The 15,421-nt window shown below is 44.6% G+C and overlaps 1 protein-coding gene across 1 annotated transcript; it reads left to right on the top strand.

The window, feature by feature from the left end:
• Positions 1-913: 913 nt before the first annotated feature.
• aspnat (aspartate N-acetyltransferase) lies at positions 914-14,532 on the top strand. Its single transcript, XM_085806310.1, has 3 exons — positions 914-1,307; positions 2,920-3,084; positions 13,816-14,532. The coding sequence occupies exons 1-3, from the start codon at positions 965-967 to the stop codon at positions 14,181-14,183; spliced, it is 876 nt and encodes a 291-aa protein (XP_085662436.1). The 5' UTR covers positions 914-964; the 3' UTR covers positions 14,184-14,532.
• Positions 14,533-15,421: the final 889 nt, after the last annotated feature.

Raw genomic sequence — 15,421 nt, forward strand, 5'->3', positions numbered from 1 at the left:
TTCTATGTCTGCGTTGCCACTGTCATTTTTTTTTAGTCTGCGCAACAGTACACACACACATCCACCGAGCAGCTCTGCTCACACACACACACACACACACACACACACACACACACACACACACACCAAACACAAACCCGGCTGGCTCCAGTTCCAGTTGGATCATAAAGGCTCATTTGTTTTAATTAAATTAAACAGTGTTAAGAGTGTTTTTTTCTTCATCTTCTAAGCAGCTGCGGTCTTCCTGTTACTAGGATTTCCTCCTGTTTGACGCATCGCCCCCGCGTTACCTTGCGCCTTTGTGCCGCTGCGTATCGCCTCCTCTACGGCCACTGCTGTCTCAACAAAGCGGGGGATCCTCCTCATTGTGAGACATTATGAAGACAAACCTGCTCAGAAACAACCTCTCTACGCAATCTCACCATCACCCCCCCCCCCCTTCCTCCTCCTCCTCCTCCTCCACATGGGCCCACATCCTCAAAATACACATTACCGGCACACGCACACATACACACACACACACACCAAGCCTGCTCAGATGCAGAGGGAAATCAGTGTGTGTGTGTTTGTACGTGTGTGTGTGTGTGTCTCTCCCTCCTCCTCCCTCGTCCATCAAGCGCTTCCACCAATCTGTGCAGCGCGAGGACCTCCCCAACCCCTGAACCTGAATCTACCCGCCCTGCCCGCTTATAAATACTGCTTGAATCACGCCGGCAAGTCTTGGTCGTCAGAAACGCTCAGGGTTGCAGCAGAAACATCCCCCTTCGTCTTATCCCCCTTCATCGTTTCTCTGTTTTTTAAAGAAAAGAAAAAAAAAGAAACCCCTCCCCTCCCCCCCTCGCGCGCATCATCCATTTTCATCCTCACTTTCCTTCTCTTTCCACTTTTTTATTTCTATTTTTTCTCCCCAACCCCCCCCCTCCCCCCCCGAACTGTTAAGTTTTGTTTTTCCGCGGCCAGTTGCATGCATTTTTCGTCTCCCAAAATGGTTTGCGAGACTAAAATTGTTGCGGACGAACACGATGCTATACCTGGGACCAAAAAAGAGTCGATCATGTGGAGCTCTCCTCCTCCTCCTCCTTCTTCCTCCTCGTCTTCTTCTTCTCCGTCCAGCGCGGCTCTGAATCCCGCCGCCGAGGCCAAGGATGTGAGGAAAGATGCGGTTTTTATCCGCGAGTTCGAGCTCGGGGATCAGGAGGAGGTTCGCCGCATCTTTTACGAAGGTATTATGGAGAGGATACCCAACACGGCGTTCAGGGGGATCAGGCAGCAGCCCAAGACCCAGTTTTTATACGCTCTTCTGACAGGTAAGTAGCCTATATACCCGTCAGTACTCACTACACTTCAGGTAGCGTGAATGTGTATTAATAATAATAATAATGATGATGATGATGGTTTCTTGATCTGATTTGTCTCTGACGCGCCTTTCATCCTTAATGTGGCTCTATTTTAAGGAACTTGTCTTATACATAAAAAAAAAACCCTCCGCACAATCTAACCGTGTCTCTGCACTATCTGGCCCCTGTAGGCGATGATGCACAGTTAAGTTGGAAAAAAAAAAGAAAAAAAATCTGTTGCAACACCAACACCACACTGTGTCGTGGTGGTGGTCGGGCTTCTCTCTATCTATCTATCTCTTCTCTCCCTTTCTATCCCTCTCTCTTTCCGCCGGCACACACACCGGCATGTTGCTCATCATTGCAACAAAAGGCATGGCCAGAGCGCATGGTGCATGTGTGTAAAATACCGGCGAGCCTGCCGCTGCCGCTGCTGCTGTGATGATGTGATGACATGCCGGTGCCGTGAATGAGTGAGTGAATGGATTTGAGGATTGGTCCGAAGGGTGCGCGCACGTACTAAAAAAAAAAAAAAAAAGACAGAAAGAGAAGAGAGAAAAAAGCATACACTCCCCCGCGCCAGCCCAAAACAGACATTGTTGGAAAAAAAAAAAAAAAAAAATCCCCCGCGGCGCGCACACGCACATGCACACGCACAGTGCGGGCGCTCCCCCTCCTCCTCTGCACAGCCAGCCAATGCGCCAATCACGCACTGAACTGAACTCGTTTGCCTTTTTCTTTTTTTATGTTGATAGCAAATTAAAGCCTCATGTTTCGTGACCGCCGTCGTTACGCACGTCCACATCAATCAAGCTGATTCATTCTCCCCTAAAAAGAAAAAAAAAAAATCTACGTCGTTTTTTTTCGCGCAACGAGCCCTAGTTTTGGCGTAAAGAGTTACGCACCAACACCGGCAGACACACCACCATCGCCCTGCACTGTAACATCCATTATTAAACCAACTCTTTAAAAAAAAATTATTTTCATGCGTGAGGAGAGGCCGCTGCTCCTCCACATCTCCCCCGGTGATGTGTCGCACCACGTCGCGGTGCTGTGGAGTAAAGAAACCCAACCACGGGGGGATTATTATTATTATTGCATGCCACGCAGCAGCAACAACATGCTATGCAGCATCCAGCAGCCTGCTTGTTTGTGTTTCCCCCCTGCGCCCCCCAGCGTCACAACCGACCAATTACTCCCAACATGGAGTGAACAACCGGTTTGATGAAATGAATTCAACACTAGCATGTGAAAGAAAAGAAACGAAAGAAAGAAAGAAAGAAAAACAAAAAAAGCTCAAGTCTGGTCCTGTCAGGAGTGTGTGGTCCCTGCAGCTCCACGTCACAGTTGGATGAGTGTGTGAAACTAATCCTGATCCTCTCTCCTCCACCACCTCAAGTGTTTTCACATGTAACAGATAATTTGATTGCAAACTGTTTTGATAATGATGATGATGCTGCTTTTGAAATGTCATGTTGTTTTATTTGTGTCTGTGTGTGTTTGGGGTCATGTTCCGCCAAAATCAAACATGTGATTCTCTTTTCTGACAGGTTTCGTTTATTTTTCTTCCATTTCTCCATAGTAATGTGCTTTTTCGTGACCAAATCCGTCACGCTGACCTGCTGCGCGCCCCTCATTCTCATGGGTGCGCGCTACTACTACAGCAGGAAAGTTATCCAGAGTTATCTGGACTGTGCTCTGCACACGGACATGGCTGACATAGAGGCTTATTACATGAAACCCACAGGTAAGACGTGGGAGAAAACCTCACAGTCCTTCACAATGACTTGAATGCACATGGTTTTTGTTGTTTTGTTCAGGCAGTGCTCCACCACCAGTGTTGATTTTAAAACTCATACTTTACCAAGAAGTTAAGTTGTGTAACTTTGCTGCAGCAGGATGAACTGACACTTAACCCTGTAAAAAAAAAGAAGAGAAAGAACAGAAAAAAGGTCTTTAGGCAATGCAGAGGCGACTCATCAAATATGCAGGTCGTCTCTCTCTGCTTTCCTCGTCCTCCACCCTTCTTCGTCTTTCCCACCCCTCCTCCTCCCTGTCTCTTTCTCCGCTCCTTCCCCCACTTTCTTCCTCTCTGAGCTCTGCTTGGTCACATGCAGGGGTGTGTGTGTGTGTGTGTGTGTGTGTGTGTGCATCACAGGGGCAATTGATCGCACGGAGGAGGAAACTGCTGATACACTTTTTTTTCTCTCTTTCCCCTGCAGTACTCAAGGCTCATTTCCACCACTGAAGCTTCTAATTGGAAAAATCAATTCACAAATTAGTCTTTTTTTACACAGGAGTTCAGTTTTTAGGTTCGGGCCACGAGCCAGCTACAAACATATGACTCATTTTCACACATTCCTCTGCCCTGATACTTCTTGGACACATTTATCCCCTTTTAGCCCAAACCACACGGCCAATATAAAAAGCAGGTGTTAGTTAAGCCACTCAATTGACCGTCATTGTCTCTATCTCTGACATTGTGTCCTCTGGCCTGGTAATCCACTGCATACACAATTGCAATTTAGCATTCCCATTATTGCTGCAGGGCTGTGATGGTTTAGAGGGGGTCAGGCACCACTGCTCTTGGACAATGCTAATGATTATATCCCTGCAAACTGAATGGGCCCAGTGGGGGATGAACACCTGGGCACCAGCGTGAAATCCCGATGGAGAGGCACCTCTGACATCGCTCTCGTCGGTTGTGGCGCGTGTGTTTGTGTTGTGGCACGTAGCAAAAGGAAGGAGGGAAGTAAAGGAGCGTGTGATGATCACGTAAAAAGAAAGGAGCGTGTTTTTTGGGGTTTTTTTAAGCGCCCGTTCTGCAGAGGATGTGTTGAACCTGAAGGCCCCGGGATCTATTAGTCTCATGTTTCTCTCTGCCATTCGGCTTGTGTTACAGCGAGCGGCTAACATTAGCATTAGATGGAGCAGGAGCTGATACGTACAGTAGAGTAGACGCTCCTTGTTTTGATTGAATCTCCTCAACTGTACAAAAATGTAGCTGTTGTGCAGTTGTTGTGTGTACAGTCACACACATTGTATGTATCTATGCATGCATGTATTTGTACATGTGTCAGAGAAGCATGCAGGTGTGCAGCAGGAGTGACTGGAACAATTCAGCAACGACTATAATAGGGAAAATTAACTTTTAAAAAAAAAGTATTGGACATGACAACTAGTGTAATGTGTGTGTGTATGTTTGAGGAGGACAGGGATGTTTGAGAGTTTGCTGTTTGCAAGGAAGCAACTTAAGGATAGTGTGTTAAAGGAAAGAGAGAGTGTGTGTGTGTTGAGAGGGTTCATCTTTCAGACCTAAAAACGTAATTTGTAATTAATTAGGCGTTAAATAATTGACGTGTCTTTATGCAGATGATAAATGTCGTAGCTCGGCTATTCATCAACTTAGAGGCGAACCACTAGAGAGGAAGAGAGACACAGGCAGAGACTGAGACTGAGACAGACGACGTCCTGAGCTGTTCATTCTTTACATTTTTTAACAATTCAATAAAATGAGAATTGAATAAAGTCTAATAAGTCGACACTGACCACAGACGGCCGGGGTAATGGGAAGAGACTGACCGAGAGTGACTGGAGCCACATATCCACCGTACGCAATAGCATGCTGCGACTACACTGATCAATATCCTTATCTGCTCTGCCTCTGTGTGTGTTGTGATCACTCACTCTGCTGCCACTTAAGGCCAGCTGTCACCTCCTTCATCTGCCCTGTAATAAAACTGCATGTGTGTGTGTGTGTGTGTAGGTGGAGGGGTCATAAAGTAAAGTGTAGGAACAATGGTTGGGGGTATAAAGGTAAAAACAAAAGGGCAATGACAGCTTGTTTCCTTGACATCACAGCTGATGTTACTACAGTGTTGTGTGCAAATTTAATTTCCAAGGCTCATTCTGAAATGAAATTGAATCTATTATAAATCAATGAAAGCACTATTTCAGCACTCGCAGTTGGTTCGCACTCTGATTTCTCACGATGAAGCCGAATCTTCAGGATTTTTTACATAACATAATGAAACCATTCAATCAGAGGTTGTCAAAGTCAAACTGCTGGAAATTACAATGCAACATCTGCTGGCCCAAGTCCCACTGGAAGTGAAAAAAACAAAACACAAAACCCTATAATCAGTCAAACTGGCAATCAATACGTCACCACTGATGCGTTAACAAACTGCACCGCATCTGCCAAGAGGAAACTGACAATGCAGACTCTAAAAAAAAAAAAAAAACCCACTGAGGGTATTTTATCAGTTGCTAAATACCACTGAACTTATTTGTCCATAAGCTTTTATCCACGAGCAGCGGCTGACCCTAATTCCTTCTGCTGCACTCATCTAATCCCTTTGTAGTCCCGCACTGGAAGATCTCAACAATACACAGGGTGGATGTGTTAGCAGATACAGAGGAGTGAGAGGGGGGGGCATGAGTCAGACCAGAGGGACAGGACCTGTGCTGTGTGTTCAAGACTGAGTAACAGTAAAGATATGTGGAGTTAAACCACACAGACAGCGGCATTTTAGTTTTTTAGAGGAGTCCAGCAGACCAGCAGACCAGCAGACCAGCAGTCAGCAGTTTCATTTTGGGTATTTTTTGCATTTTTTTAATGCAGTCCAAGTATGAGAATAAGTTTCTACTTGTTTTGATGTTGATGTTGTGCTCGTTCTCATGGTTGGTTTTTGTTTTTTTCTTTCTCCCCCCAGTGTTTATCACTGTATCTGGTGCTTCATGTCAGCGCTGCTCTCATCAGGCAGCACTCACATGGTTGTCACATGGCTTCTCTCATAGGAGATGAATGCAACTTACCATTACATTACTATGACGCGCCGTCACTTAATCCCATTGAGCCGAGAAAAGACACAACAGCTTTTTTTTTTCTTTTCTAACAGAGGAGAGAAGGGGAACTGACTGTACAGTAAGCACAGAGAGGTTTCCCTTCATGTGTAAGCAGCACTGCAGCAGTAGGTGGAAGACAAACCCCCGACCCCCTCCTCCTCCCTCTCCCTCTTTACTTGCTCAATCACTTTAGGGTCACTGTGGAGCAGCTTAGTGCCTAAAAAAAAAAAAAAAGTGGATGTAATATAATGAGGGCGATGCCAGACGCCGAGCCAAACCCTCTGTGGCTGCAAGTGATAGCCACTCTGTAGAGCTGGCTGTTTAATGAGGCGTCATCACCACCACTGCAGGGTCTCGTCCAGGCAGGAGACGTTATAATATCTGCCTGTCGGTCTCATTGTAGCGTGTGTATGTGTGCGTGTGTGTGTGTTTGTGTGTGTAGGATGAGTTTTTGAGCTCGCTCTGTTCCAGGGGAGAGAGCAGCTTCCTCCGCCGGTACCTGCTGTGCTTATTTTAGCTCTGGACGACATAAAGAGGGAGAGGGACAGACAGAGACAGAGAGAGAGAGAGGGAGAGGCAGTGTGAAGGCAGAAAAAAAGGGGGTGAGTGCTACATAGAAAATGAAAATTGGGGCATCTGAGGGAGTGGGGGGGTGTGGGGGGGGTGCGTGCTCCTCAACTATCAGATATGATTTGTGCGTGTGCGAGGAAGACAGAAATAAAGAGTTTGCTGGTTAGCGCCCAGACAAATGGATCTCCTGGGTATATTCAGCTGAATCACCTCAGATTAACAAGCTAGATGTTTTCCTCCTTCCAGCTGTTTAAGCAATCAATATTATCATGATAACAATATTATTGTGGTTTTATAAATCCAAACATTTTGAATTCTTAGCGCTACATCACCAAACTGTGATAGCCTACAGTATTTCCTTTTTGCAGCTGCTTATTAGGGATAAAATGTCAAGATCTGTTGTTATCTAATTATTGCGGCATCAATTTCCGCCCCCACCGCTGTAATATAGCAAGAAAAACATTATTCCATATATAGAAAAGATACAGAGCAAAATTTCAACACTGATTATTATTGATTAAGTCATTTGTCAAGAAAAAGAGCTCAATATTTGTCATTTCCAGCTTCTGACGTGTGTGGGTTTACTGCTCACTTTGCTCTTTGAGCTCTGTGCTGTTTGGTTTGACACGTTGAGCTCAGGGAAACGGAGAAAAACTCATTCCTGCAAAGTCTTAATTTCGCAGGAATGAGATGACTCAGTTAGGAAAAAAGTGCCAAAAGACTAAAAAACAACGGGAGGAAAGTAGCCAGAAACTGAGACGCCATGAAAGTCCATTACCTTTGCTCTACTCTGCAAGAATGTGAACATGTGTCTCTCTTGTCTATTCAGCGTTCTCAGGAAGTGGAGCCAATCATTAATAATGTATTGTAATCTCACTAGCCTCTGCCTTTGTTTCGCAACGCGCTCGAATCAATACTGAACAAAGACACCCAACTGGAAGGAGGCGATGACGAGTCAACAGCATTGGCACTCTGGTGACCAATCACAACACCCGATTGCAAAAGATAAGCAATTCTGTTGCCTGTGTATCGATAGGTGGGTGATTGCTTAGGCGGTCTATGGATTAAAGGTTTCTGCAGAGTTCCTCTCAGCACGGTGATGTGACCCTGGTGCATAAAGACCCCAGGAGGCAGAGAGGGGGTGGGGGTGGGGCTGGGGTGGGTGGGGCTGAAGCCGTAGCCGTAGCAGCCATGTGAACAATGGCATGTACACAGTAAAGTGTAGCATGTGTGTAAAATGTGATCCTGTACCTGCACGTTTACATACAAACACAACAACATGCATAGACACGTTGATGGGCAGGAAGGCAGTAAAACCCAACGCTAAAGGGCCGGATAATGAGGTTCACCGAGCTAATGGAGATGTAACAGGGAACGCTACACAGCCCTCTGTAAAGTGTATATTATATATATATATATACACACACACGTGACAACACGCAGGTTAATGCGTTGTGCTCCTTTGCATATAGAGGTTAGCTCTGAGGCCAAGTTGATGGCAAATGCTTCAATACACATGAATTATTAATTTTCTGTAGCTGCACTGTTGTGTGTGTGTGTGTGTGTCAGTGTGTGTGTGTGTACACGTCTGTAAAACATGTGCTGTGTCTGATGGTCACATTCCTCTCGCCCTTAATTGTCCGTGACGGAGGAGGAAACTGCTGATGTGCGGGTCGTACGTGACGGGATAATCTATACTCCGAGCACATACTCTTGATCTAAGGAGAACAATGTGTGTGTGTGTGTGTGTGTGTGTGGGTATTAGTGAGGCTGCATGTGACGTATAAGATCAAGGAATAAATAAGACGATACAGGCACATCAAAGTAAACTAAACTCGCTCTTTGCTAACTGTCAGCAGCTGCCTGTTCACATACTGTGATTAAGATTAGACTGTTGAGCTCTTATCGTCTTAAATTGCTCTTAAAGACGTGTTTTTACAGGTGCGCCACTTACTAAAGTTACTTCAAATATACCGTCTTATTAAGACATCCTACCCTTTCTTATTGATTCATGTCATAATTTTAGGTCGTTTTTAGGTCAGTGTTGTAAAATAGTGAAAGAAGTCCTCTCAGTCTCGTTACTATCTTCATTGCTATAGTTTTATGCCTTATTTTGGAATTGTATGGTCACTAAACTGCATTTATATAAAAATGATTCTTGTTTTTGGAGTAAAAATGAAAACAAACAAACTTCTGAATCACTTTGCCTGTAGTTACAGTCAAGGTTTAGTCAGGACACCGACTGAAACCATCTCAGTGCTGTGACCCATCGTCCCATTGATCACAGAAGCTATAAATTTCAATAAAAGACCCAAAATTGAATGAAAAATAATAACCATTAATTACATTTGCTGAAAGAATCCGTGCTATTTTCGGGCAGAAAAACAGATCAAGATGTTTTTAAATCTGTAATTTAACCACTTCATTTAAATATTCACTCTCAATCATATCTTTTCTTGTAAAGCACTAGGTTTTGGTAGGTGCTATATGAATAAAGCTTTTATAATTATTACTCAGGGTTTCAGGTCACTGATATATATTGAGAAAAAGAAATCTGTTTTGGTGCCTTTTTTAAAAAATCATCTCAGTCGGTGATAACCAGCTCCTTTTTTTAGAGAATTAAGTGACAAAATTGTGGCCAGAACCGATTGTTAGGATTGAAAACTATGCCTTAAATATCAACAACTGGATATTGCACATTTATACCATATTTGCTTTCTAGGAACTTGACAGGTTCAGATTAATCATGCACTGATTTGTAGGTTCAACTCCTCCCCTGCACTCATGAAACATAATTCACTGGTGGTGCTTAATGCAACATTGACGCTAATGCTGCACAGGAACATAAGAATAACCATAAACTCGCTGTTTTGATTGTTAGGACACAAATTAATTAGCGAGAACAAACGGAGAATAGAGAGTCAAGCTACTTATGGGCTTTCATCGGGGGGCTTACACCCACAGAGTGCTCAGGACGGCGTTTGGCTGACAAGAGGAGTGAACTACGGCGGAGTGAGGCGGCGTCTAGACTGAACGCTTATCAACCGAATTAGCCCTCTAGGTTTCATCTGTAGGAAAAGAGAATAATCTTATTAGACACCACAAAAAGTACTCCCGTCTATGTGTGTGCCAGTGTGTGTGTGTGTGTGTGTGTGTGTGTGTGTTTTGTGGTGTGTTGTACAGGGTTCATATCACAACATCAGCTGGTGTTTAACACTCCCACACACACACACAGAGACACACATGCACAGAGGCTTATTAATATCCTTGTAGTTAAAGAAATTAGATCTGTTGCATTAAGAGTAACAGCGATCAGAGAGATCTCTGCTTGTGTGAGGCCTCGGCTCTTCCTTCCTTTCGCCTCTTCGCCTCCGTTTACAGTATTTCTTGTCTTAAGATCATTTGTTTTCTCCAGGTCCCCTCCCCCTCCGTAATAACGCTCAATTCTCCATCCTCCCTCCCTCCATCCATCCTCCACCCACCCCCTTTTTGCGTTTGTATGCCCTCGCAGCAATAATGGATCCTTTCAGGCTCGTCACTATCACACAGATGCCTCGCCTCCCTCCTCCTCCTCGGCTCACCCTTTCTTTCAGAGAAGACAGATGAGTGACTTCTTCGTCTTCGTCACCCCCCCACCACCAGCAGCACCATCCTTTTTTTTTTTGTGACTGAGTTAGCTCATTCATAAGTCTTTCTGACCCCACTTGTATACACATCTAGACATGAGTAGTGCACTGTTGATACTCCTGTATGAAGCTTTATCTAAGGCAATGACACGATAGACCGGACCAACAGGGAGCTGAATGCAGGAGGAATCGACTCTAAATCACTCCCTTTTCCTAATCAATCTTATGGTGGCATGAGGAAATAAGCAGCTGCTCCTTTATGAATTAGGACGGAGCAACTGCGACGCTGAAAAAAGTTCCAATGAGCTCAAAGTAGGAATCTAAAAAGCTAAAATACACCCCCATAATAATAATAATAAAAAAAATTATACGGTATATCACGTCTGGACTGTAAGGAGTCTGTAATAAAATTTAATGCAACTACAACCACTACTGTAAGGTTTTACTTAGGCAAAGTGGTGCTTCAAGCAAAATGCTAACAATAGCCAGCTAATATACTCACAGTGGCAGTCTGGTGTAGTATTTACAATGTTTACATTTGCGAATAAGCACTAAACAGCAATAGTTTTGCTGGTTTTGGCCATAAAGTTAAGTGTCAAGAGATTTGCTCTAGGAGTAAAGTCTAAAACGAAGGGGTCAGTGAAGTTATTACAGTTCATCCAGTGGGAAACATGAACCGCATTTCATGGCAATCAGGAGAGTGATGCCGCCCCTCCTAGCGCCTCGCCTCTAGAACGGCTGAAACCCTTTAATAGATCCACTTCATGCTGCAGGAGTGGCCCACACAGCCTCACTGGAGGAGTGGAGAGTCAAGTGCCCTGCCCAAGAGACGCTTTACAAAGAGTGTTGCTTCTTCACAATCCTCGCATTTTCTTCTTGAAGTCTCTGTGCAACAGTGCACCACACAATGCGCTTCGTTTTGTATTAATCTGTTGCAGCGTTGCAGGGTTTTAGAGCATCTTCATCTCTTTTGTCTTCTCCTATGATTTCTTCTCTTTCTCTTTTGTCCTTTTTCTATTTTCAGTCTCTCTTCTCTCTCTATCTTCTCTCTATCTCCGAGGAAGTGCAGTTCCCAGCAGAAATAGCGATAGCTCACTGAGTCCACGCAGTTTAATAAGCAGCGATGTCAGACGCAGCAGATGTTAAGCTGTGACGTTCTGAAAGCCTCCAGATCAATACGTTCTCCTCAGCTTACAAGAAAAGCCGAGTCAGAGGGAGAGGGGCGACTTTTCTCCGAGGTGGTTCATTTTTCACGTGAGCTTTTCTTGAGGCTTGGTCTTGAGTAAAACCACGCAGTCTGATGAGCAGATAGGCTGAAGCGTGGTTGGCGTGCAAGCTTTCCTGTGTTGTCCTCATTCCTGGCAGAGGCTCAGTTCAGACAGATGGTCATCAGGGCTTTGTGGAAGTGTACCCCCCCCTCCTCTCCTACACCTCCAACACACACAACCACACGCACAAGCATAATAATACCGGCAGAGTAACACCGCAGCTTTGACATCTGCCTGTAATGAAGCATCATTTCATAGTATTCAATTGAAAGTTGCGAGACACAACTCCTAGTTTGTTTTCATTCAGGACGTTCAGGAGCTGTGAATCTCCCCACATGCTGTATAATTTAAAATCCCACCTCCCCTAAGAGATTAGTGAAACACTAGTAGCAGGGGTTTTGCTCTACTGTTGCTGCTGCATCATATAAGTGACGGTTGTTTGATTCAGCTTAACAAAAGGCTGTAAGGGGCATCAAATCCCGCCCAACACACAGGGGGAATCCCACAGAGGCATGATGTTAATGTGGCCGTCTGTTTGTGCATGTGACAGACTCAGCAGAAAATGAAAAGGGAGAGGAGGTTTTATGTGTGAAGGCAAGGAAAGACAGAGAGAATTAGGATTCAGCTCATGGACAGACAGATGCAGATTTTTACTGTCAGACCTCTCAGATTTCTACTTTATCTATAATAAACAGATGGCATTTCACAGCAACCACTGCCAACACGCGCCGTAAATAGTGCTGACATTGACAGAAAGGCTGTTTGAACACGGTTACGTAATAAAAAAAATAAATAAAAAAAACAGGTCGAGAGTCGTTTTCCTTGAAAGATTATGATCGGTTCAAAGGAAATTGAGCGAGGGCCTGCACCTACATGCCGCCGTGTTAATTAAAACACCTGATTAAGATCCACAGGTGAATGATTTCAAAGAGGCGCGATGACTCATAGCATTTAGTGACATTTTTCTCTTCCGTGAGGTTTGTGTCGCGGTGCCGTGTCAGGTCAATGAATAACAGCAGGAATTCAGCGTTCAGTGTTTAAATGTGTCTAAGATCGGGATAATTTCTCCAGCTCTCGATCTAAACACAAAAGAGACACAGGTGTTTCATCAAAAGCTGGTGACTGAGCTTTAAGATGTTCTACAGCTCAGGTTTTTTTGTCCTGCTAAACGAAACTGCTATTCCTAAAAATGCCATTTAAAGGGTGAAAGTGAACAGTTGAGAAACTGCAGCATGAATGTAAATTGATACTAAAATGGGTTGATACTCAACCTCTTCTTTGTTCTCTGGTGGAGGAGCATTGTCTGCTGACATTTCTATCTGTATTGGTCTAACCTTGTCTGTCCGTCTGTCTCTCTCTGTAATGTTTTTTTTATGTGACAAAATAACATTAAACTCCTGTCGACTGTGTAAACTTTAAAAAAGTTTTGTGTGTCCTTGCTCCACTACACTGTGAACCTCTAAGTGACTGCTCCATCGTTGCCTGTGCTTTAAATCAGCAGCGTCTCACTGAGCAGTTAATGCCATTAAGCACCAGTCAGACGCTGGTCTCTCCCCTCCTCCTCACTCATCTGCTCCCCTACATCCCTTCTTCTGTTCTTTCTCTCCCTTGTTCTCTTCACTCAAAGCACCAAAAGCCAAGACACAATATGATGCAACACGGTGGTAATGGAAACACAGGGCCGTCATTCTGACCCATGTGTCAGGTCCTGATCAGCCCATGCCCGTCCTAGTCATCATCCTCTTCTTCCATTAATGATGAGTATTTTGTTAAGATTTGAAATATGGTCTTGAGCTTCACAGTGTATTGGAGCAGCTCAGTATGTGTGTGTGTGTGTCATTCAGCCCTGTAGAGGTTAATTAACCATGAAATAACTCATATATGAATTTATATTTAAAAAATGTTGTAAAATGATAAGATTTTAGGAATAGTTTAACCTTTGGAGAAGTTTTATACTGTGCAGAAATTGGTGTAAATGTTTAGAGGTCAAGGTTAGCGAGGCTAGCTACTTCTTGTTTTTATGCTAAGCTAACAACAGTTAGTTGTGTGTTTACCACAAAAACATGAATGGTATCTAATATTTTCCAAAAAAGTTTAGATTATTTCTTAAAGTTTTTAGTTTTGAGTCTAATTTTATCACCGTGTTGTGTCTTTTTGTTCTCTCAGGCTCCTGTTTCTGGGTGGCAGTGTTGGACGGACGCGTGGTGGGCATCGTGGCGGCGCAGAGCCGCGAGGACGACAACACGGTCGAGCTGCGGCGCATGTCGGTGGACTCTCACTACCGCGGCAAAGGCATCGCGAAGGCGCTGGGTCGTCGCGTCCTGGAGTTCGCCGTGCGCAACAACTACGCCGCCGTGGTCCTCGGCACGACGGCCGTGAAGCTGGCCGCGCACAAGCTGTACGAGTCGCTGGGCTTCCGCCGAACGGGCCAGAGCGAGGACTACAGGCTCCCCGGCATGACCCGCTCGCCGCTGGAGAGGCTCTTCTTCCAGATCCGCTACAGTCGCTACCGCCTGCAGCTCCGTGAGGAGTGAGAGGTGACAGGGAGAGGGAGAGAGAGAGATGGAGAGGGGGAGATGGAGAAAGAGAGGGACAGAGAGAGAGAGAGAGAGAGCAACGACCCTCCTTCACCTGAGAGCCCCGACCGCATCCTCTCCTCTGACAGCTTTTATTTATTTTGTGTCATTAGAGATAACTTCAAGTACTACTTAACACTTCTTCTATTTCATCTTTAAAGTCACTAACGTTTTTATTACTATTATGCTTTTGTTGCTGTTGTTTTTGTATTATACTTTTACATTTTAAATAAGAGTTTGTTTCTTTTCTTCTATTTTATTAATCTATTTTTTTGTACTTTTACCCCTCCCTTTTCATTGTGGGAGATATATATATATATAAAAAAAGTCGGCATTCATAGAGGACATCTAACTGGCACACCCTCCCCGGCCTCTTTGGTTTTAAGCTCATGTGACTCAAATCAATACTCCCCTTCATTACTATTCCACAATGCCCCTCTTTACCCTTCCCCCGTTACCTCAAGCCTTCCCTTCCCTCACACGTTCTCCTAATTTCCCCACAGTTTAAAAACGCAACAGGCAGGTTTAAACGTAGACGAGTGCAAAGAAACATTTGCATTTGTTTATGTCGGAGGGTGGTGGGGGTCTGGATGGACGGGTGGGGAGGGGGCAGATATGACAAACAAGTGGGGGAAAACGCTTGTGGTATAGACGCACACACTCTTTTACAAAAGCTCTGCAATGATACATTTTGTGTATGCATTGTAGACGCACACACACACACACACACACACACACACACACACACACACACACACACACACACACACACACACACACACACACACACACTCACACAAACAAACACACACACACACACACACTCACACAAACAAACACACACACACACACACACACACACACACACACACACACACCAGGTCATTTGGCGTTTCTCCAGTCTCTCAAGACACCATATTGAAGCACAGCGAGAGTGTGTTACCGACCCCCATAGTGAGAGAGAAGGCTGACAGGATGGTTACCGGAATATGCAGCGTGTTTTCCTGAATCCTGAGGCGGACGTCGGCCATCTTCCTCACACACTCTTCGCTAATCATTTGATTGGATCTCTCCTTCCTCTCTATATTATTTTTGTAGATCTACAATCAGTTTTGTCACTACCTTTTTTTTTTTTCTCCAGTGGAGCTGTGGAGAGGGTCTCTGATTGGTTTGAGGGGACAGGAGGGTGGAGCTTT

Source organism: Trachurus japonicus, chromosome 18, assembly GCF_045865225.1.
Source record: "Trachurus japonicus isolate A0001 chromosome 18, Traja_1.0".
NCBI classification, from domain to species: Eukaryota; Metazoa; Chordata; class Actinopteri; order Carangiformes; family Carangidae; genus Trachurus; species Trachurus japonicus.

Coding starts and splice junctions, on each gene's coding strand:
- aspnat (XM_085806310.1), top strand. CDS start 965: ATGCATTTTTCGTCTCCCAAAATGGTTTGCGAGACTAAAATTGTTGCG. Junction 1,308..2,919: donor TTTATACGCTCTTCTGACAG/GTAAGTAGCCTA, acceptor ATTTCTCCATAG/TAATGTGCTTTTTCGTGACC. Junction 3,085..13,815: donor TTATTACATGAAACCCACAG/GTAAGACGTGGG, acceptor TTGTTCTCTCAG/GCTCCTGTTTCTGGGTGGCA.